Raw genomic sequence first — 25,061 nt, 5'->3', positions numbered from 1 at the left:
TGGGCCCACCTAGGCTACACAGATAAAACGAGAATGGTGGTGATTCTGGGTCCTTACATTGTCCACACCTGGCTTAGATATCAGAGCTGGATGGATGTGGACACCATGCAAACCAAGACTACTTTGACTCTCTCCTTAGCCTTGAAGATGCTGGGGGAGGAACCCATAACCGGAGCCCTATGTTTAGCAATCCAGCAGTGTGCAAATCCATCCCTGTCAGTCATATTTATTAATCCCTCAAATTGAGAAACAGAGATTTCTTTCTTCCTCTAGAAGGAGGTGCATGCTTCCCTGAATTAAAAGGTAAACCAAAATATATTTTTAGTTGCCACTTGATTATGTCAAGTTTATTATGCAACTAACCCTAGAGTTAGGGGCATTCTGCTTGGTTGACTTAAGGCATGGCAACATTTTGGCTTTGGCATCTAACCCCCACCCCCCGTAGCTCCTTGAGGCACATTAAATAAGGAATCACAGGTTGTCCAATATAAACATTCTGAAAGGATGACCAAATATTTGAGGTGTATATATGTGCATATGCACAGACACACACACACAAGCACTTTTTTTTTCACCCTCTCTCCTCTTACCTCTCTCAGCTTTAGCCTAGAAAAAGGAATTAACCAGGCCAAAAATCAGAAGTTTAATTTGGAGATGTTTTCTTTCTCCAGTTTTTGTGCCTATCTTACGAACAGGATATTTGCTCCTAGGCCCCCTAAAACAACTGCCTTTCCTTCAGGCACCCTTTTGGCATCCATCCCCACATTGTCAGACACTCATGGGAGCTGCTTGGAGACTGAAGCTGCTTGGAGACTCATGGGAGCTGCTGGAGACTGAAGCAGAAGGGGTTGCATTTTGCATCCAGAAGGGCAGGTCTTCCAAATCCAAGTTGGACCATTTTTCAAAGGCTGGGGGCTACACTTAACACTTTGTTTGGCAGATGAAGAGTTATGGGAGGTACGGCAGTGGCCCCAAATTGGTGGGGCTGAATCACAGATGTTGGTGGGGGTTTTGCTTTTACTGTTTTTTAGTTTTTTTTACTCCTGTTTTTGAAACTGTGTTACTTTAGGATTATCCTTTAGCTTTAATGTGTTTCCTACAAAACCTCTGCCACTAATTTTCAGCCACTGCTTTTAGAGAATGCTCTGAGGGCTGCAAGAAAGGGGTTGGAATGTACCTGAGTCTGCAAGAGGTCAACTTCTAAGAAGAAGTGATGTCTGTGGGTCTGTGTGTAAAATGTTAAGGATGTTGGAATTATCAGGGGTCAACTCAGTATTACCTCAAAAGCATAAGGGGGTCTTTCTAGTAAACGCATCTCTATTGTGCTTGTGGGATGTCACATGGGTCACCTGATTTCCACTTCCTCCTTCTTCTTGGGTTTGGGGATTAACAATCTCCATTACCTCTTGGGCATGCATGCAAGCAGGGGCTGCTGCAGAATGCAGCTCTGGTCCTTCCATCTTGCTTGCATGCAGACATTTTGTATTTCCAATAGAAATGTGTCTACAAAGAACCAGTAATGAATAAGTGCTTTCTACTATGAATCTACTTGTATCCAGATCTACTGAATACATGTAAGCTATCTTTTTTTTTCATCTAACTACTGTGTGAAGACTGAATTATTTTCTGAACGTAATTAAGCTTAATGCACAAGTTTTGGTTCACGCTTCTACTTTGCAAGATTGTTGTTAGCTGCTTGGAGTTCTTTTATTAACCTTTAAAAAACTCCATCAAAGGACTCTTGAACAGAGCTATATGGATATCTTCCAATCACTGTCTTGCCAATAATACTGAAGTGGTGTGCTATTGACTTCTTCTGAGAAAACTATTCAACTTCTCAAGCTACCCTATAATCCTAAAGTCTCCTCGTGGCTTCCTCTGAGCAATAGCCAGTTCTGATCATGCTTAGCAATTTGCCAGACTAGGCAAGACTGCTTAGGCTCCAACTCTGAGCTATATGTCATCTTGGACAGCAAGCTGCCCCAGACCACTAGATTCCAGAAGAACAGCATTTTTAATCATACAGCAGCCTAGTGCAGTAGGTTAACTGAAAAAAAAATGGGAATATTTAACTAAGACTGAAAGAGGGGTTTAAAACTGGCTCTTCTGGTCTAAATCTGTCTTATACACAAGAATGTGACCCAGTGTTTCTCAACCGTGGCCACTTTAAGATGTGTGGACTTCAACTCCCAGAATTCCCTAGCCAGCCCAACATGCTGGCTGGGGAATTCTGGGAGTTGAAGTCCACACATCTTAAAGTGGCCAAGGTTGGGAAGCACTGATGTAACCAGTTGAAGACCTCAATTTCCAGAAGTCTTAGCAAAGGCATGTGGGCTGTAGAAATTTGGGAGCTGAAATCCACACATCTGGAGTTGTGAAAGGAGCAATTCCCCAATATTTTCCTTGAAGTCTTTCAGTGCTATACCTACAGTGACCATATGTCCTTTATATAAAGGACAGTCCTTTATTTATTTATTTTCTTGGTTTCCCTCTTGATCTTTCCTTTGTAAAGCAGAGTTATAAAGATAATTTCTTTTTATCCTTATGAACCTCAGAGCCCCTTTTTCAGGGTTGTCCTTTATTTTTTCCAAGAAAATATGGTCACCGTAGCTATACCAGAAGATGCCAAGGATCTTTTGCATACTGTATAAAGCATGGGCTCAGTTGCTAACCTTCGTTTTTTTTTAAAAAGATTCTAGTCCTCGTATTTCTGATTTAAAAGCCAATTCAAATATAAATATCTGAAGCTCCTGATCTATATCAAGCCACCTCCCACTCCCACCTCCCTTGAAGCAGCTGAAGTATTTGTCCACATTGGCTACTAGCTGCTATTCACAATTTCAATGGGTCTTTTTAGCCCTACATGGATATTTAGATAGACAGATTTTATTACAGTCGGAGTTCAGAAACAAACAGTAAAACAGTAGAGTGATAAAGTAAAAAGTGAAAATTAATTTAAAGGGTCCAAATAAAAATACTACCCACATAAATTAGAGGCCAGCTGTTTAAAGATACTAATGTTTTTTGTGCAAAATTATGCATAAGAATGTTCTTACCCAAGAAAGATTAACATAAAATTCATCAGACTAGCCTGGACTGTGTGATAACAAAGAAAAAATACAGCCTCTTCAAATGTCATTGTCAAAAGAGCAACAGAAGGACATACAAAAGATGGAGTCAATCATACCAACTGCCCATCCCCCGCTGGGGTGCAAGTGCATGAATTTGGGTCCTCTGAGTGCAAATCTTCACCCTGAGCATCCTGACAGTCTCCAGGTTTTCCAACAAGCGTTCTTTCCCAGTCCTACTTGGATTGAACCACCCGTGTGCGAAGGACATACTCATTTGCTGAACACTTCCCCCAACTACAACCATCTGGATGACCACCAGATGACAGCAAAGCGTTAGGAGTTTTTTAGGTGCCCCTTTCCTGCCATCTGGTGTTAGCTGGACTTTGCAGTCCAGATTTAGTGGATCAATACAAACGCAGCAAGTTCCCACATCACCCCAGGGTGGATGATTGTTTGTTACACCAACTTCACAGCCTTGTTCTGCCAATTACAGCACTTGACTAAGCCTGTCTTTTATAGCCTTTGGGCGGGCCAGGAAGGTCAGCTCTATTTCTGACACAGGTGTCAGTTTTATGAAAAACTGAGGAAAAAAACAACACAAGGAAAGGAAAGTATCCTATGAGAAATCGTGAAGTTTTTTTCAGCCAGCCATGGATATTTTTTTTTTTTGTCTTCTGCATCCAAGGGAATACAACTTGAGAAATGCATATGGCTCTACTGTGTTAACCAGACAGCCTTAGTTTAAAGCTTAATTGTGATTTTTAATTTTTCCTTTGAAAAGTGACAGGGGTGCCCATGGGATGTGGTCAAAAAAGTCAAGATGGTGGCCACAATGGTGTGATGAAACACTGCTTATTTACTATGGGCATTGCCCATAAAAAACACATGCAGCTTTGATTGCACCATTGTGGCACCCATCTTGACTTTTTTCGACCACATCCTGTGGACACCCCTGAAAAGTGACACAGTACATTTTATAATTTCATAAGTAATTAAAGATACATTGAAAAACTGTAATCTCCATGTTTTAGATCCCTTATTTATTTGCATCTTAATCTTTGTTCTTTACCCTTTTATTCTTTTGACACGTCTTTTATCTCTCTATTTTTTCTTTAACATGTTTAATAATAATGATGATGATAATAATAATAGACAGGGATAATAATAATAATAGACAGGTGAGTGAGAGTGCCTTGGACTGCAAGAAGATCAAACCAGTCCATCCTCCAGGAAATAAAGCCAGACTGCTCACTTGAGGGAATATTAAAGGCAAAACTGAAATACTCTGGCCACATAATGAGAAGACAGGACACCCTGGAGAAGATGCTGATGCTAGGGAGAGTGGGAGGCAAAAGGAAGAGGGGCCGACCAAGGGCAAGGTGGATGGATGATATTCTAGAGGTGATGGACTCGTCCCTGGGGGAGCTGGGGGTGTTGACGACCGACAGGAAGCTCTGGCGTGGGCTGGTCCATGAAGTCACGAAGAGTCGGAAGCGACTGAACGAATAAACAACAACGAGTGGCTCCTGAATTCTTCAATTGCAGTCCCCAGAGCAACGAGTGCTGAATCACACTTCTGCATGTGACAGAAGCGCATTAAATGGAGAGCCTTGATGTTGGATGTACTTGATTTAATTCAGTGCTTATATTAAAATTTAGTTTTCGTCCTGCCCCTTGCCTTTCCATGCTGCCCCCTACTTTGACACCAGTCAAAGGACAAAGGACAGCCCTGCTCAACAGAACAACTGTGCTTTCCTGGCACAGAGCTTGATGCTGCCCTGTTAGCAGGCTTGGGCTCTGTGAAAACCAACCCAGAGCTTTCTGCCCATGAAAGAACAGGCATCTTTTTGAATTAGACAGAGATTTAGCAGGAGGAACAGGCTCCCTCCAGATGCCCATGGGAAGCAGCGTAAATTGGAGCACATTTAATTGGCATAGAACCATGCCTGAGATTTTAATGCAAATCAGATGGAGAAAGCATCCACTTTCAAGAAGTGGCTATTTCAGTGTTGGTGATCTAAAAACAAAAACCACATTAAATTTCACCTTTATACAGTAATGCCGCATTAAGGTTTCATCAACAAGTGTAGTTCTTTTACCAGGCCTCAACACCAGCTTCCATTCTCCGGTAATATTGAAAAGGGCTGCTTTCTACAAATAAGCTTACCACTCCGTTCAGATCTACCCTCCAAACTTTTGCCAGTGGCCTCTGACATCAGAGGACTGTGCAATTATCAGAATGAACTTCCAGAGCTTTTTCTAAAAGAGGAGCAATAAATCATTTCCCAGGGCCATTGACAAGCTCTCCTTGCTGTGGCAAGTGAACAAGATGGGAGTGAGTATTTCAAGTTAACTAAGAGAAGAGAATGAGAAAATAGCAAAGCAAGTTTTTGGTGTGTGTGTGTGTGTGTGTGCCCACTTGTGTGCATTTTCTTTTCTCTGGTGTGATTCTTCACTGGAGTTTACAATGCAACACTTTTTGTAGGATTATTCGTATTTGTTCATTCACAATATTTAGAGCCGCCCTGATCCATATTGGGTGGCAAATAATTATTCCAGTCTACAATAACTTATAGCAATCAACAATAATAGTAATACGTTTCTAATTAAAAGCTCAGGGTTGCATTTCAATTGGCTTAATACTGTTTGTTGTTCCAACAAGTTAAACCAATGTGGTCATATCCAGTGCTCTGCTGAGTTCCACAGAGCTTACTCTCAAATAACCATGCATAACATTGCAATCACACATCATTGAATCAATTGCAATATTCTATTAGATTTTGTTGCTTCAGATGTCTTCAGATGTTTTTTTTAATGCCTGTTTTTATGATGCGGTTTTTAAACTAGCATGTTAGATCTTTTGAATATAAATAAAGAGAACTTCAGGGAAGACATACACTACCAGGAAGATTGGGCATTATAGTGAATTGTGTTGATGTAAGATTTAGCCATATTTACTTTTCTTTTATATAAAAAAATTCTCTCTCTCTTTCTCTCTCCCTCTCTCTCTTTCTCGCTTTTCCTTGGGAGGATAATTTTGGAGATTGCATGTCATATACTCTTGAATTTCAGAACGACTACCATGTCATTGCAAGCAGACATACAACACTGATTTTTAGATGCCGTTTTAGACTGCAATCTTTTCTGAACTTAATCTCCACCAAAGGTGGTGGGATTTGATCCTGAATGAGTAGAAACAAGTCACACAACCTGTTTATTCTCTACAGCTTTTAAATCACTTGAATGATGTCTCTACTCTTTTCATTTACCCTTCTGGTTATCTTATTGATTCTTCTCTGATGCTTATGAAGTTTTATGAGGACTTTAATTTTATTGTCTCGATATTTCTTTAACTGCACTGATACTGTACGGCTCTGTTCTGTTGACAGAAGCAGAGCCAAACTGGGAAATCAGTGCGATCAGCAACGCTGGCACTTTGCTAATGTAGTATACATACTGAGATTTGCCTAGAAATGTGGCAGGAAATGCCCTGTAATTCTCTGACTGATTGGCTCCACTGTTTGCCATCCCCTTACCACTCTGGTACCCATGTATGGAAAATTGCCTACTTCCAACAAACTACTGTTTTCCACTGGAAAACTCATTAAGGCTTCCAATGTGCTCATTCAGTTTCACTTGGAGGAGAAACCTGAGGGAGGTGACCCACAGGGCTCTGCTGCAAGATTGTCCCTTCCTATCCAGCCACAGGCTCCATGTCTGCCTTGGTTGCCAGACAGAACTGATCTTGCCCAGCAGCCACGGGAATATCGATCTTGTGGGAAATCTACCAAGATGTTGATATTCCCACTCAAGAGTATGAAGTAAGGGGGCAGGTTCCCACATTAACACAACGCTAGTCAGTGGTGTTAATAGACAATTGTATACCACTCTGGAAGTCTTTCCAATGGAAAAGAGGGGACTCAAACAAAATTAAAAGCTGCCTTATCTTTATATGTCTCCCTTACAGGAAGACATTCCCTGATATTATTTGAGAGGGTGACAAGATTCTCCTAGCTCTATCTAACAATATTCTCCATTTCTTGGGATGCCGATTGAATGGCTGATTTATTTATGACATGTATAGGCCACCCGTCTCCATCCCAGCTCAGATTTTGACTTCTGTAGAAGCTGCCCCCAGTTAGAATGGCTACATAGCCTGGCAAGGAGCAGGACAGAATAGCAGGGGCAGCAATTCAGCCCAGGCCCCCCAACCAGGTAGCTGACTCCAAAGGACATATATTTCTGAGCATTTGGGTTTCCCACTCCCACTCCCAGTCCCTGTGCCCTTGGACCAGTTCCCCACTCCTTGCTTGTATTCAGTTCTATGCCGTGGTAGAAACATTTAATCAATAGTCCCTGCCTTGGCTGTTGCCCCTAACCCCTGCCATGGGAGGGCAGCATCCCTCAAGAATGGGAGGAAAGCAGATTGCCAGAGTGTGGGGAAGAGCCTTCAGCAGCTTTGAGGATTCTACTAATAGGATTGACTGTATCAGGAATAGGCAACCTGTGTCCTTCCACCAGGAGTGGTCTGTCAGCCATGCAGGTAGTCCAGACAAGAATCATACCCAGAAGTACTAGCTCTTTGTAAAGTTGCATTAACAGAATCTTGCCAGTCTGAAAGTACATCTCTCCCCCCTCACCTTTACAGTCCAAGAAACTAGGGAGGGTCCCTTCTGAGATGTTTGCCATGCCCCCATTTCTTCTGTGGATTCAGCTGCTGCCTGTCTGACTGTTGTCCGGTCTGTGGCTCTTCCCCCATTCCCCAAGGTCATTCCCACAAACCATTACAGTTCTGGAGGGGGCTCTGGGGGACTTGCAAGAGTTCCATGTTAAAAAGAAATAGTTCACTAAAATTTTATATTTTGATTATGGAGGGGAGTGATGCAATGTGGAAAGGAGCACCGAGGAAGCCTATGTTTCACAGTGGCCTGCTCTGCAGGGGTAAAGAAATTAAGGCAGGCATTGCTTGATCCTGGATAGAGGATGCTGCCTGGTAGAGCACTTTAGAAAGACCCAAGAAAGGGTGAGCTTGCATGCTGTTATATAACAGCATAAATCATCCTTGTCTCTCTCAACTAACTTGGTTCCAGGAAAAAGGAAATGACAGAAACAAGATCTCTGTTTTTCCAGAGCCTCCTCTGGCCAGGACTGCTGTTAAAAATCAAAGAACATTTCAACATCCAGCCCTGTGTGATATTACCCAGTGTCACGCAATGTTAAATGTGGCCTTGACCACTAAAAGATGCCGAAAGGATGTCCCTAGATATCAATGTATCTCTAGATATCTCCCTGGGCTGCCACCAGGTTCTCTGTTCCCCCTGACTTTAAAGTTATTTTTTTAAAAAAAATATTGAGTTACCAACAAAATTAAATGGGTATCCAACATGCTGCAAAGCAGCATTAGCCTTTAGCACAATTATGCAGGAATGCTTCTGAAGCTTCTTAACCCTACAGACATTCCTAGAAAATAAAAATGCTGGGGATCTACATGCTAATGTTTTGCTTTGAAACTCTATTTGTCTCTTTTTTAAAAAATCTGGGGTGATTAAACACAATCTAGGGGCTAGAAGGGGCCAGTGAGGTAAGAATTACCCCAGTATATATGTTTTACATTAATGTCTGGTCTGGGAGCTTTAAGAGGAGCACATGGGGTATCTCCTGTGACATAGGTTAGACTGAGACACAGTACCAACCAGAGTCCTCTACTGAGCTTCATGGCTAAGAGCCCGCTAAGCCCTGGGTTTCCTTGGTTTCAGTTTGACACTAATCATCATACCACACTAGCACAAAACATGGATATTTCATGACTGGCTATGCAGCCACCTGGTGAATAGGCAAACTTTTCATAATTGTCATTTTGTGAGAGAATCGATGATGTGCTTTTGGAAATGGCAAAACCCAACAACAACAAAATGAGATTGTGGGATTCATAATTAATTTGACCAAATCATAACCGAGAACAAAACCTCTTCAGGGTCAGCTTTCAGAGAATTACTCCACTATTGCTCATTTCTGCTTCTCATTTGATCTGACTTGCAGAGTCAAAAGGAGGTGGAACTTCAGAGCAGAATAAGCCTCTGTTTTATTCTGAAGCTTTTCCCCCCTGGGAATGGCTTGACTCCCTAACTGCAGTATTCATAGTTATATTTACTGGAAGCTTGAAGATCAACTGATATGAGTCTGCTCAGTATACTGCAGTTGGGTATCTAATCGGAGAAATTAATAAGTAATTCCAGATTGCAAGAAAGGAACCCAGGAATCCATGTTTAAAAGGAGACAAAGCCTATATTGATCCTACTGCCCAGTACTACTTTATCCAAAGAGGTAGTAAGTTCAAGTTATCTTTAGGATTCCTCTTTGTATCCATAGTAAACAAGTCTTTCTCCAAACTAATCAGTCGCAGCAGAGGAAGGTGGGTGGGCTCATCCCCCATCCCATTGCAGGCCAACTATTTTCAGGTTGGAGGTTTCAATTTAAACAGAAGACTCAGAGAAATAAATAGAATCTGCATCAAATGTAATTTCTTCACATTAAGGACACTGGAAGGTCGCCGGCCCTGAATAACAGTCTTTGTGGATGTGAAGGAAGGAAGGAGAGAGAGGAGAAAAGATGTTTTCATCTTGCATTAGAATTCCCTGGACCGAAATTTGCTTTGGAACCTCCATCCACCCTATAATCACGTACCTCCATCTCTTTTCAGCCCTTCAAATTATAAGCCATTTCTTCATAGGCTTAACTAGATCACATCAGGGTAGGACTAATCCACACATCAAATTCACGCTCCAGCACAGAAGTTAAGCCAGTTGCTGTCACAATCACACTCCAGCACAAATTTGGGCCAATTATTACTTTGTACAATAAATACAAAGATACTCCTTCTCTCCTCACATATATCTGCACCTATATTTGAGTAGCGTGCCACAAGAAGGGGTCATCACAGAATAGCATCCCTCCCTGGTAAAATTTGGATATATCCCTTCCAAAAACTGCTTCCAAATTGTCATCTCAAAGTGACAAAAATGAAATGTATTGAAAGCATGGAAAATGAACATTTATTGTATTAACTCTATCTCACTTAAAATAAATCAAATTTAGTTTTGGTCCTCCACCCACTTCTTTGTCCTGCCGTTTTTACTTTCCAGAATGCTCCAGAGGCATTTCTGACTCTGAGCCATGAAAGATGGCACACTTAGTAGACAAGGTCCTAGGGGAAAAGACTTGAAAATCTCCTGTAGGCTCCTCACGGCCCCTGGCATAAGGCAAGCTGAGTCAAGGCCACAAAAAAACTTATTGTGGTAGCAGATCAGGCATGTCTCAATTTTTATTGCTCTAAGCAAATTCTTCACTAGGATTTTATGGTACCTCAATAGTTAATATATATAATTGACTAAAAAAGAATCTACCACCTGCAAGGCACAAAGATTACAAAGACATGCTATTCATCAGACACTCCTCTGCAAACTGTGAAATTTCTGAATGATTAACCACTAGTTCCCAGCTCAAGGGAGAAAAATGCATTGTTAAAAGGACACTAAACATCAGAAACTTCTCATTATCCGCTTGGAGATACTCACTGCCCCTCCATTTTCCAACCATAGAGAGAAGATACTATTTACATTTCAATGGTGGGGATGGGAGAACTTGTCCACATGGTCCTCAACATGGATGGAGACATTCCACAGCATCTACCAACGTTAGGCAGCTCTTGGACTGGACAATGAGTGAATGGGAGACTGCTCAGAAAATTAGCTTTGTCGTCTTTACAGAGGGAAAGCATCTGCATCAAGGATTGATAACCTACTGCCCCAAATTGTTTTCTGCACTCCCAAATTCCCACTCTATCCTTGGCCTCCCTGACAATTATTTCCAGTTTTGCATCTCTCTATAATAGGTTAGCAAATGCAAACCTGTGATATATTTGAGAAGTCTTCGTGAGAAGATACACTCACAGAACTACAGTTCCCAAGGTTCCATAGGAAGGAGGAGCGCCCATTAAAATAGTTCCCCACACACTTCTATTTCAGATCTGCTTGCTATCTCAAATCTGGCAAACAGGGTTTTTATTACATGCCCTCAGGAAAGCCCACATTTCTTTTTTATTGCCTAATGAATGTCTAGAGAGCCAGTTTGGTGTGGTGGTCAAGGCATCAGGCTAGAAACCAGTAAACTGTGAGTTCTAGTTCTGCCTTAGGCACAAAGCCAGCTGGGAGACCTTGGGCTAATTCCATGCTCTCAGCCCTAGGAAGAAGGCAAAAGCAAACCACTTCTGAAATCCTGCCAAAAAAATTGCAGGGACTTGCAGAATGTATGTTTTCCCCCCATCTTTTAAATGATGGGTAATTTGTTTAACATTTTAATTAAAAAATGATAATTACAGTTATTTTGCCCTGATCTAGCAAATACTTTCCATCAGTCCAAGCAGATCCTTTTCTGAATTAAATCTAAGATTCTGTAACAGAAGGTACTTGGGATTTAGTTTAACCGTCCCTAACCTGGCATGTTATAGGTGTGTTAAGACTAGGAATAGCTGGGAATCCTTGGAATTGCAGTTCCAGCAAACCTAGAGAATGTCTGTGTGAGTAAGGCTAATCTAATCTATGGCCTTCACCATAAAATATGATGAGAGCCACCACTGATAAGATTGATTGTGCCATCAAGCTGGTGTTGACTCTTAGCAACCACATACAGTAGAGAGGCTTTCTCCAGAAGGATTCAACTTGGTCTTTCAGGTCTTCCAATGGTGTACCCATTGCCTTTGTAAATGAGTCCATCCACCTCTTTTTCTCTTTCCTTCCACTTTTTCTAGCATTATGCAAAAACCCATCTCAAGGAAGCTGGGTTTTTGCATAATGTACCCAAAATATGATAATCTGAGCCTGGTCATTTGTGCATTGAATAAGAACTCTGGGTTGATTTGTTCTATGATCCATTTGTTTTCTTGGGTATTCACGGTATTCTCAGGAGACCTGTCCAACATCTAAGTTTGGAAGCGTAAATGTTGCTTCTTCAAAGTCCAACTTTTGCTTCCATAGAGGGTCAAAAGGAAAACCCTTGCCTGCATGATTCTGATCTCTGTAGACATAGATATATCATGGCATCTAAATATCTTCTCCGAGGCCTTCAGTGCTACCCTATGAAGTGCTAGTCTGCAGCAAATTTCTTGACTGCTGGTTCCTTTACTATTGACAGTTGATCCTAAAAAGCAGAAGCTATCCACCATTTCAATATTTTTGTTATCGATTCTAAGCCTAGTAGCTGACCTGATGTCATTAATTTGGTCTTCTTTATATTTAACTTTAGTTCAATTTTTCCACTGCACTCCTTGACTTTCATTATTAGAGCTAGAGCCACTATACCTTGCTAGTGTACACCGAATGAAGTTAACAAGAAGCACTTATTCACTTGGTCCAAACACAATTTTTAAATCATGCAGACTGGAAATTATGGCGACTGAAAGCTGTCTTAAACCATGACTATGCAAATCTTCCCTAACTTATACTCCCATTACTTCTCAGTCAGCATGGCCAACAATGAAAGTCCATAACTTCTTGAGGACATCAGATTGGAGAAGCCAACAATGCTTTTTAAGCCACTATTCTAGCCTACCGTTCTGGAATCCTTGATGGTCCTCCATCTAACCAAGTGGACCCTGCTTAGCTTCCCAGATCAGCTAAGGATGGCTTGGTACTGCCATCTCTTGAGTCAACCAGAGGAAGAGACCGTACTCAAAAGAGAGAAGAGAACTATCATAAAGGATAAACACATAGATATATTGCAGCAAATCCAGCCTCATTTGAAGCTGGACAAGAATGTTTTCTCCAAACTCTAATCTGGGTATATATTTCCCTATAAGCCTAGCAGATTCATTCCTACAGGACAGCCAACTGATCAGCACCACCACCTCTTCCTCCTCCAACTTCTCCTGATCCAGTTCATTATCTCAGGAAATAAATTGCTCCAAGCGAACTGTGACACGTGCGTGAGGGTGACTCTCTGGCTGCTGAGGCTATTAATGTTTAAGATGCAATTAGAAGAGGGGGTAGAAAATAGCTTTAGCAGAGCATTTCTCAGGCCATTAGTTTAAAGAATTTTCCACATAATTTCTCCCTGACATTCATAAGTAGAAAGGAAAAAAAAATCTATTTCCTCTAGTTTGCTAAATGTAGCTTGATTCTAATCAGAAACAGTAGTAGCCATCCATTTCATATGCTCCATTACATGATGCTTTTTCTCTAAGACAGAGCTATATACAAAAATATATTATTAGCAGAAGAGTTTGTCTCCAGATTTCTAAGTTTCTAGCCCTCATCACAGGTCTCCTAATTTTGTCACTTACAGTGGGAAAGACCCAATGATCTGCTTCTTTCTTCTTGGCTAACTCTGCCTTCATGAAAGCTATACAATACGGTGGTCCTCCTTCCAAGAGATATATTTTATATTTATATTTTATATTTATATTTTTATAATGGATCTGATTTTATGATATTTTAATCTTTTATTATCTTAATTGATTGTAAACTGCCCAGTGTCGCTTGTCAAGATGGGCGGTGAAGAAGTGTGATAAATAAATAAATAAATAATACACCATGGATAATTTTGAAATAGAAAGTTTAAAGATAACATCTTTAGAGTATCTATGTCCTGAGTAATATTTCAATAGTAGTCACCTATTCATGTAATTAATAAATTGATTCCAACTCTGGTACAAATTAAACTCCCCTCTTTTTATATTCTTTCTTTATTTACAGAATGCATAAGGCCAAGCAAACAGTCTGTTCTAATCTTTCATCTGGATGTTAACTAGACGGCAGAGAAGAGATAGAAAAAAATACAAAATAAATACAAAATAAAATACAACAATAACACAAAAATACAAAAAATACAAAGTCATTGAGAGTCTGCTGGCATACAAGCTTACAAAAGTAATAATAATAGAACTTTTTGTTACCATCTAGTGATCATCCTAGCCAAGAAAACAAACAAATGTACCTTAGAACAAATCAATCCAGAGTTCTCACTCAAGGCACAAATGTCCAGGCTCAAAATATCATATTTTGGGCACATTATGTGAAGACCAGCTCTCTAGAGAAGTCTGTAATGCTTGGAAAAGTGGAAGGAAATAGAAGAAAAGGAAGACCAGTGGCAAGGTGGATGGATTCAGTTACAGTGGTGATGAGTGCACTGTTGGGAGACCTGAAGGATGTGGATGGTGCCAAATTGTCTTGGAGAAAATCTATCTCTGTGATTGCTAAGAGTCAACACTGATCTGATGGCATATAATCAATCAAAAATCCTTAACAAAGGTTGTTATCCGTGTTTGGTTGGGTTCACTCTCCTTTTTCTGCCAGTGGAGCTCTAAGGATCTTTTCTGCTGTTTCATCTCCTGGCACTCGTCCAAAAAACAGGAGACTCCCCTGGATGCATGAATAGCAATAATCTACATAGGGAGAATCCAACTGAAGGCCACTGTCACCCATTCATTTCAAGCAGCAACCAAAACCTTGACTGAGTCATACACCAGGACAACCCCAAGCTCCCTCTGAAACCCAGCTAGGTCCATCAGGTTCTTGGGGCAGACCAATTAAACAGGTCCTTCCTCCCTAAGGTGGGGGGCAGCCACAGAAAACTCCAAGGCTAAGAGGAATCTGTCTATGATAAGGGAGTCACAGTGCCCCACCCCCATTCCAGATCACACTGTAATTGCCCCAAGATAAAAACCAGATCTGATGTGTGTGGAGCCCTTGGTGACCTGGGTTAGGTCCATAGTTCCCACAGTGGGCTTGAACTCCCAAGCTGCTTCTGACTCCATGCCCAGAGAAGGCAGGTTAAAATTCCTCAATACCGTAAAGTCTAGGGAAATATCAGCTGCACTGTGGTGTCCAGCAGCTGCACAGCAAGGAGGTTGGTAGAGTAGCAACAATCTCATCTGATCCCTAGAGCCCAACATCACAAACAGACTCTCAAATCCAGCTATCAGTGGAGCAGCACCCCTGAAAGTTATGAGTCTCTCTGATCTGTCTGAGCCCACCCAGGACAGAAATGATACGTGGGATTTGAAAGAAAATGCTATACTGCTTAGCCAGTCAACTCATCTTGCCCTCCTCCAGAATACTATATTCCATCTCACTGCCCATCAGCATTCTGTCAAATAAGGATGGCATGGCCTTATTGGTCTGGATTTTTGGGGGGTGGGATCTTCCTTAAAGGCTTATCTTAATGATTTTTCATACTACTGAAAATGTTGGTGTTTTCCTAAATCATCTACTGCGGCATTCATGGCATATTTTGCCTACTGAAATGATCCATGCTTGGGGATTGAGCTTGAAAGTTGGTGTGCTCCTCCTATGTATTGCAGTACTATTCCCATTACCTTTGAGCACTGACCATGCTGGTTGGGACAGTTTGAAAAAGCAGTTGAACCCACTGAAGGGGAGCAGTTTGGGGAAAGATGGAATGTAGAATAATATAAATAGTATTATAACCTCCTGGGCAGGCTAACGAAATGAATGGTATGGGGGGAGGCAGTAGCTCACCTAGAAAGCCTTCTTCATCCACTATGACTGTGTAGTCTTCAGGTGTCTCAGTCAGGCTGAAAAATTTGCACCTGGAAGAGAAAAGCAGAAGAAATTTAGCTCCCAGTGAACCACCAAGCTTAATTAGAAACCAGACTTTCCAAATAGATCTCAGTGGGAACTTTCCTCTTGCAGATGAGCTCAGGGTTACAGCCTATGCCTTCCATGTGATGGACATTTACCTGAGAGTAAATTCCAAGAAAGGAAGTGAGACGCAGTCCTGACTAAGCTCGTGTAACATCAGGCTGCAAGGTTTTTGTGTGCCTGTGCCTTTGAGTCAGTTTTGACTCCTGAACTAGTCCCTGCAGTTTTCTTGGCAAGATTTCAGAAGTGGTTTGCCATTGCCTGCTTCCTTGGAAAAGAATCAGGTTCACTTAACTTTAAAGTAACTCTGCAACAGATTATTTTCTTACAAATGCACCTTTAAGAACACATTTAAGCATGTGTATTCCAGCTAGTTACACATTATTAAAAAGAGAATAATGGCATTGGTGAAACAGAATGGAAAAAAGCAAGGTCAGATTTGCATAAAATTTGCAATATGGTAATTCAGATAAACCCAGGTAGGTGGTAGAAGCTCGTTGAATTTGGCTAAACTAGAAACTTAAGATGGGTCAGGCTTGGTTGGTATTGGATGAGACACCACCAGGAAATCCAGGGCTAGCTTGGGGAGTAAAAAAATACCCAGGAAGAAGGAAATAGCAAATCACTTCTATCATGCCAAGAAAGCTGCCTGAATATGTCCATGTAAGTCACCCAGAGTTTAGTCCAACTCAGAGGTGATTTTACTGAGTTCAGACTTAGTTGCGAACTCTCTTGATTAAAAACAAAAAACAAAAACAAATGCAGATTAAATTTTCTGCAAATGATCCACTTTTTAAATGAAGGGCTGTCTCCCACCAAGAGCTCAAGATGGTGAACACAGGGCACCTGCCTGCCATTATTCCCTATAACATTCCTTTGAGGTAGGTGGACTGAAAGATACAGACTGACGCAGTCACCAGGTGAACTTCCATAGCCGAAGATACCCTGATCCTGGTCCATGAGCTTCATCATAAAATGCAGTTGAAAACCCATTCTATCCATTCCACAGGGCTAGCAAGGACTTGACAGCATGGCAAGGCTTAATAGGATGTTTTTAAAGGGTTATGTGAAGGCGACACCTTGCCCACATTCTTCTACACACCTAAACTTCATCTTGTTCCATTGGTTGCCATTCTTGGGAACTGACTGCAGAACTCTACACATGCTCAGGAATTCATAAAAGCCAACCTGTTCCTCACATGAAGGTGAAGGTAATGTCTACTCTCCTGAATGTGCAAGCTCTTTCTTATTTTTCATTTTTAAAAAGTGGAGATTAATCTTTGTGGTGTTCTCTGAACCTCATGAACCTCCCAGATATCATTAGCTCTAATGGTCTCTGAACTGCTGGTGGATCATTTCCTGTCCCCCATTAAAGAAGATGCCCCCACATCTGCCCTCACCATACACAACTGCTTCTCTTCCTCTGCACTCCTGGTAAATACTGTGCAAAACCTTCCCTTTGCTTTTCTGATTAAGAATTTCCCAATTGCTCCTGCAAGACACAGAAACTCATTTCACAAGGTTCAGCAAGAAGTCACTCTTGGGCCACACAACTGTCATAAAAGCAAGCAGACATAACAAAACAAAATATTGCCAAGATGATGAGTTGGGGAAAGCATCATGGAAATCTTGGATTAGATGCTATTGTGCCAGGATGACCAAAATAATAATAATAATAAAAAAAGTGGATCTCTCCTAGGATTTTCTGCATTTCTTTGTAGTGTCTGCTATTTAGCTGTTTATTTTATTTTATTTCTATACCACTTACCATTAAAAACATCTCAAGCTGGTCTACCATAAACATCAGAAAATTAAATCAGTGATTAAAACTATTAATAAAAGCATATATTACAATCCTTTATAAATGTACAAAACAAAATCAGCAATAACATAAAGAATACCAGAGTAAAAACAGGAACACATTTAAAAAATGAATCACCACCCACAAGCTCCCTGTTGAAGGGTAAATTCCAAGGTTCCTGTTCTGCTTTTTTTAGGGCTCTTGATCTTTGGACTGGACAGCACTTTAAATAGGGTGCAGTTAACCACTTCTGTTGCATCAAATAAATAAATAATTACATGTGGGGTTTTTTTTTTGCGTGGGGCATTCCCATTCCATAAGCAGCTTCTTTCTACATTTTGGAAAGAAAGGAGAGGACTGTGACGGTCACAATGTTCTCCAAGCAGTGGATTTTGGCTTAGTGAGCATGTTTTTGAAGCATGTTTACTCAGAAGCCGGACCCAGTGTACCGAATGGGATTTACCCTAGACTAAGTGAAGATAAATTCCACAGCCTTAACCACCATTTTCCTCTCCTCTGCCTGTTGATTTAGTTGCAGCAAGGAAGGATTTCCTGTTTTCAAACAGAGGAGGAGAAACTAGTGTTTAGCTACAGAAGATGCTCAAAGAGAGAGAGAGAGAGAGGGAGAGAGAGAGAGAGAGAGAGAGAGAGAGAGAGAGAGAGAGAGAGAGAGATTAATTCACAGATAAACTTTAGATCCCTATTGGAAGAAAAGTTTGCAGGAAAGAAAAGGGATACATTCACCTATGAGCTCAGCTATCATCTGAAGGTCAGGAATTCCTTCAATTACAAATCCTAGCTGAAGACGTAGCTTCGATCCTTAAATAAAAACACTACAAGCTATGGAAGAGATCTAGGAAACTTCATAATTTCCTTCGTGCTTGCTCATATGCACCTTTGATTTCCAAGAAAGTACTTGAGAAGCAAACTGCACTGTTTAAGAAGGTTCCATGCATAGGAGGCCACCACTGCTTTTGCTGGAATGTACGGCAAAAGGGGACCATCACACACTGCTCTCTTGCATCTGCTTTTTGGGATATCTGACTTGCTAGTGGTATCCACCATTCTTCTTTCTTCTGCCCGCATCCTCAGGAGAGGGTCACACAGAAGATCAGAAACAACACTTTGTTTTAAGCCTGGAAACAAGGGCTAATTTATGAAGATGTCTCGGATTTATACCATCCCATGCTCACCAATAATGGCCGTTGAGTCTTAGCACGACTGACTGTATTGACTTTAACATCTGGACTTCTACTTCAGTAGGGAGTAGACCTCAGAGCTGCAAAGTCTGTTTTTCTTTTACTGATAATTCCAAGGTTGCTCACATGAAGTCTGACATGTAGGACACATACTGGGTTTGCACAGCATTTTAAGTTGGAGGTGCACAGCCTGAGAAGCCAAGTGGTATAGTAGTTAAGGTGTTGGACTGGCATCAGAGAGACAGAGGTTCATGTCCCCCCTCAGCCATGGAAGCTCATTGGTTGACTTTGGGCCAGGCGCTCTCAATCAACCCAAGAGCCAGTATGGTGTGATTAAGGTGCTAGACAAGGAGTGGGGAGACCCAGGTTTAGTCCCCCCTCATCTGTGGAAGCCCTATTGTAACTTCGGACCTGTCATTCTCCCTCAGCTAAACTTCCCTCACAGGACTGTTGTGGGAAAAACAACAACAGGAAGATGGAGTAGTATGTCATCTTGACTGCCTGAAAGAACCAACCAAGTGGTAGCTGCAAAAGTTGCCTATGAGAGAAATTATTAAATATACTCCTGAAGAGCAATCATATTAATTATATTTAAATTAAAATGTATATGATCTTTTAAAAAGCTTTTGTCCATTTTCCATGGCACTGTGCGTAGAAGACATCCAAATGAAGGCTGACAATTTTAACCCGAAAGGGCAGGGATGCACAATTTCTAAAACCTGGATTGACAGCACACCACAGGAAACTGTTCTTTACTTAATTCTGGGTAATAACATCTTAGATTAGCAGACAGCAATTACTAATGCATTATGCATCTTTCAGTGAGTGTTTAAAAACTATTTTAAATTCTTTTCTTCCTTTTCATACTACACAATTCACTGGGTGGCGTGACAAATGTTCAGACAGCCCAGGTCCTTCCAATTTCTCTAGAAAATGAATGCTCTCTTTCCTTTAATGTTCAATTGAATGGATTAAAAAAAAAACATATTTATGCACACTGCCCAGTTGATGGTGCTGTCAGAGCAGGATTTTGGAGCAGAAATCTAGTGTCTGTTCAACAGAGTGAGTGGAAGGTCCCTAAAATGCAGCATAGCAAGCTTCTTTTTAAGTGACCTTTTAATGTCACTGAAGTAGTAAGTGTCATTGTTGCCTAAGAACGATAAAAATTAGAGGAATCCTCCTTTATGGGCTAATCATGTTTCCTTTTCCAAAACACCAGTGAAAATTTGAGTTTACTTAAAGTTTATGGAATAATCACTGTTGGGGTGATGGAGCTGGATTTGACTTTGTGGAAAAGGACACTCTAAAAAGGAAAGTTCCACATTACAGGTAGCCCTCATTTAGCAACCATTAGCAGTTACAAAGGTGATGAAAAAGTAACTTTACGACCAATCCTCACATTTATGACCTTCGCAGGTCTATAAAGCAAAGGAAAGTTGAAGTAAGATCATAAGCACAGTTGTGGTTTCACTTAGTGACCACTTCACTTAACGACCGAGTTGCCGGTCCCAATTGTGGTTGCTAAACGAGGACTACCTGTACAATATTTCATTGCAGGACCCTTTGTAGAATATAAACCACAAATTCAAACTCAACTCATCCAAGAGAATCAATTTAAGCATGTGTGTCATTGTCACCTAACAATTAAGCTTCAAATGGCCTACAGAAAGTCATCAAAAAGGACGAAATAGATCTTCCCAGGTAGCAAGTTTTAGATCTTAAACACAGCCAACAGATAGAAATCTGCTTGAATTTGTGTCTTATTGCCTTCTCCCCTTTTTGGTTTGAGAAGATGCAGAGACTGTTTTGGGTATTATGCTTTCGATATACTGAAATGTCTGCAAAGTGCTTTGGATGGATATTTTTATAGTCTGTTAGGCTGGGAAAGGATGCATATTACTTTTTTAACATAAGAAAATAAACATTCCCACTGCCAACAAATTATGGATCCAGGAAAGTCCACTTATCTCAAAAATCTCTAAAGCTATCTTGTACTACATTGGGCTGATCTTCGTTTCCAAGAAGGTTCTTGAGCCACCTGTGGGGTTGCTGATGTTGTATTGTACATGCACAATAAGCATCTACAAGAGACCCCGTTTGGTCTAGTGGTTAAGGTGCTGGGCTAGAAACCAGGAGTCTGTGAATTCTAGTCCCGCCTTAGGCATGAAAGCCGGCTGGGTAACCTTGGGCCAGTCCTTCTCTCTCAGCCCGACTCGGTGCAATGTAGACTAGCCTCCTCATGGTGCACCCCAGGCAACGTGAATTGTCATGGCTATATAGTCTACACATCTGGCTGCTGGACCTCACAAGGATTTCCAAGCAAGAAAAGCAGCATGAACACCAAACTGCTATGCCATACAATTAAAAAAAAAAGCATCTGCATCTGAGAGAGGAAACATCTGCATTATGGAACAACTGGCCTACTGTACCTGTGATCAGCAAACTGAACACCTTTAGGGGGAGTCAACCCTGCAGATTTAGACAGAAATCTCCACTGCTTATGGAAGTGGATAACTCCATTTGCCAAGTATGACAAATAATTCTATAAGCCCTCAAAGCTTTCTGAACTTAGGGTCATCTTCTAAACTTATTCTACCTTCTGGAATCCTCTGCCCTCTTGACTATCTTCTCTTTCATGGCAAACAACTAATGAATTTTCTGTGCTGTGACATGGTTTCTGCCACTGCAAAAGATAATCAGTGGATTGGAGTTGATGTGATTTTGAAAAGGACTAATTCCTCTCTGGTGCTCCTTATTGGCCTGCCTTCCTCCACCTCCTCCTTACATCCTCCGCCTCCTCCCATCATCATCATCATCATCATCATCATCTTCATCATCATAATCCCATTTTGTCTCAAGGAGCTCAAAGCATTGAAATAGGTTGGGCTGAGAGAGAGTACTGTATTGGCCCAAAAATACCGCAAGCAGCTTCCCTTCCTAGGGTGGACTTGAACCTGGGTCTTCCCAACTGCAGCCAATACCCTTACTATTACATCAGACTGACTCTTGGGAAGAGTGACTGGTCCAAAGTCACCCAGGGAGCTTCCATGGCTGAGGGGGACTAGAACCTGGATCTCCCCACTCCTTGTTCAGCACTTTTACCACAACAGCACACTGGTTCTTGGGCTGAGACTATGTGACTGGCCTTTCATGGCTTGATGGGGGGGCTAGAACCTGGGTCTTCCAACTCCTAGTCCAGCACCTTCACCATACTGGTCAGCTCCTGATGTTCTTTCAGGCCTTATAACAAACTGTGGCTTAGAGATACTGGCCTGCTTTCCTTTCCCATCTGCTTAGCACACCAGTTTACTTACACCAGAGAAAGAGTATAGACCAAGTTCAGACTTCATCAGTTTATGGCTTAGAGGAGCTTTAGTTTAGAACTTAAACTATACTTTGAGATAATTTAGGGCAAGGTATATGCTTTTGTTTGTTATTTTCTCATCAATCTTACCTCATGCTCATGGCGCAATGTTTTCTCTTGCTAATTCAGACCTCTCTTCAGAGGCAGCCAATCCAAATCATAGGTACAAATACCACCCAGTTTAAACCATGTTTTCTCATCTGAACTGGATGACTGGTAGCAAACCACAGTTTGAGTTGGCATCATGACACATCACAGTGAAGCTTCAATGTGGCTGGAGATCCCAACAAAATCATTAAAACCAAACCAAAACCAAACCAAGCTAAACCGGAAAACTATTTTTCCAGCCATACAAAATACCCAATTCATTTGCTCTTCCTGACACAACAACTTGGAAGCCACACTGCACTTTTCAGCCAAATAAGCAACAACAGGGGAAGAGGATGAATTAAATATAGCTCATGGGACAACATGCCAACTACAGATTAAGACGAATAAATGAATAGAACTTAAGTAACTCTGAGCCTAATCATTTGCAGAAGGTTAAACTACCACATAGTTCATGGGAAGTAAAAATTTATAATGGCATGACTTGCGTACTAAGTGCACAAGCCACACAGGGAGATGTAGCTCATATGGAGTCTATGGCAATCTCTGTACCTACAACAGTCAGGATCTGCCCTTCCTATAGCCCAGCCTTTCTCAACTTTTTGACCCTGGAGAAACCCTTGAATTTTTTTTCAGGTCTCAGGGAACCCCTGCACATTCAGACTCAAATGTAGGCCAGAAGTTACAAAATTCTTATATTTGTTTCATGGGTAGGCCTGTATATATTTTATTTATTTATTTATTATTCAAATTTAATTACCACCCATCTCCCCCAAAAGAGGGACTCTGGGCAGTTTACAAAACAGGGTTCTTAAACTGAAAATAAAGTAAGTTACCTGTTTACTGTGAAGTTGCCTGAATTTGAAATAATTTCTTAAATAAATTGTGATCTCCCAGGTTACCCCTAGTGACCACTCGTGGAACCCTAGGGTGCCACGGAACCCCGCTTGAGAAACCCTGCTGTAGCCTACCAGGCCTTCTCCCCCTACATGCCCCCTTTGACTGCTTCTTCCTATTTCACTTCTGCTCCCTGACCTCTGACCGTATTATAACTTTAAACACTGCACACAGTATGGAAAAAGCAGGCAGGAAAATATCTTTTTTCCCCTCTTGGATAATGCTACAAATGCTGAAAGTCATTCAGTGATTGAGAAACCATTTCTTCATGTGGTGCATAACTAATGCCTGGAATTTGCTGTTTGCTCTTTCATGAAGAGCTGCCAGCTTAGATGACTTTCAAAAGACTAGGAAGAAGAAAGGGTCCTCAATGGTCGTTAGCCACAAGAACTTAACAACAACTTCCCCTGCTCTTTAGGGGCAACATCCCTGCATTACTATTTGCTATAGACCATCACCAATAGTGAAGACTTAGCACTCTACTTGAGATTCCAAGGAACACCTGTTTAGTTATCACTGGAGCCTAGACAAACTTTCTGCATGATCCAGTAAGACTCTTATGATATTAATCTGTAACAGCTAAGGCTGGAACCTCCATATACAAAGATAGTGTGCTCCTAATTCCAGAATCTATGGATATACAAGAAAGCCAGTCTAGCCCTCAAACTTTGAACTCTTTTTGAATGCAAGTAGCTATAACAAACAAGATGCTGGACTGGTTCAGAGATGGGCAGTCTACAACCTCCATTTGCTGCTCCAAGACTGGGCAGCTACACAATGACCGAATTCCAGAGACATTAGTAAGGGGAGAAGACTGGGAGCAGGAAGGCTCCAAGAGGCATCCTTCTACACAAATATTTACCGTGAACAAATTTCCTGGAGGATTCAACAGCAGGTAGGGATGGAATGGTTTCTTCCTGAAGCCTCCTGCCCAATTCCAACCCTTCAAACAAAAAATTCTGGTCCACTCTTTCTGGAGATGTCACAGTGCCATCAGAAGGTCCCCTGCAACTCTCTAGAAAGCCAAGAGATAGAGGGGTGGCACTCAACTCTTCAAACATTGACTGTCATGGGCTTCAACAATTAAGGGTGGATTAACTGTGACTCAAGGTGATGCTGAACTCCAGGACCTATTAGTCCTAGCTAGTATTGCTAATGCTTGGAGAAGATGGGAGATGGGTTCCCCAAACTGCAGGTTTTTCATCAGATCACTTGTAGTTCTTCTAACCATTTTCACAGCTCATAAAAGGGGAGCAGCTGTTACAAGCCTCATAGCCCAACCTGCCATTTTCATTCTCCTGTTCATTTAGAATAGCAACAGCATTATGAAAGAGTCTTCCTCATCTATTCAAGACTCCAGAGGATCCACAATCATTTCTAGGCAAAGCCCCACACCTCTTGTAGAAAGGCCTGACCTTTTGCCTCTTCCTTATTGGTCTTGTTTTTCAAGAGAAAGCAAAGAACAGTCCGTGTAATATGATATTTGCATGTCTCTCATATGCTTCCCACCCTTTTGCGCAACAATCCAGAATAAACTTATTTATGGCACAGTTGTTCAAGTCAATATATATGAAGTTTTGTGCAAATGGAAGCTTCAGAACAACTTAAACGTAAGTTAGGAAGCAACTGAGAGGGAAATGAAGCTTGCAAGAGCTGGGAAAATTTTTTGCCATGCTGACTGAATATCTACTACTTAGTTTTATATTTTTTTTCTACCCAGGACACTAACTGCTATGACAAAATCCCATGCAGACAGTTTGCAAAACTGAAAACCACAAATCTGGCAGTAGATGAACAAAAAGGATGCACATGTGAAAGGAATGGAAAGTTTTTCTTTCCAAGAAAAACAAATATTTTCTTTCAGAAACAGATCCTAGAACATAGATCCTAGAGCAGAGCTTTTCAAACCTGGCTGGGGAATTCTGAGAGTTGAAGTCCACATACAGTAGACTCTCAGTTAACCCG

The 25,061-nt window shown here is 41.3% G+C and overlaps 1 protein-coding gene across 2 annotated transcripts in view; it reads right to left on the bottom strand.

Moving 5' to 3' along the window:
• Positions 1-25,061, bottom strand: part of CASTOR2 (cytosolic arginine sensor for mTORC1 subunit 2) — a 76,666-nt gene that overhangs the window by 31,016 nt on the left and 20,589 nt on the right. The window contains exons 1-2 of one of the 2 annotated variants that reach the window (XM_063297419.1): positions 18,424-18,894; positions 15,605-15,675 (exon numbers count right to left, since the gene is read on the bottom strand). In XM_063297419.1, the coding sequence (XP_063153489.1) occupies positions 15,605-15,675; positions 18,424-18,614 (262 nt within the window). In that variant the 5' untranslated portion in view covers positions 18,615-18,894. Of the gene's footprint in view, positions 1-15,604; positions 15,676-18,423; positions 18,895-25,061 lie in introns of those variants that run through there. The other variant, XM_063297427.1, reaches the window with a different exon arrangement.

The sequence above is a fragment of the Candoia aspera genome, chromosome 1, assembly GCF_035149785.1.
Source record: "Candoia aspera isolate rCanAsp1 chromosome 1, rCanAsp1.hap2, whole genome shotgun sequence".
NCBI lineage: Eukaryota > Metazoa > Chordata > Lepidosauria > Squamata > Boidae > Candoia > Candoia aspera.
This window is presented reverse-complemented; position numbering and strand designations above follow the sequence as displayed.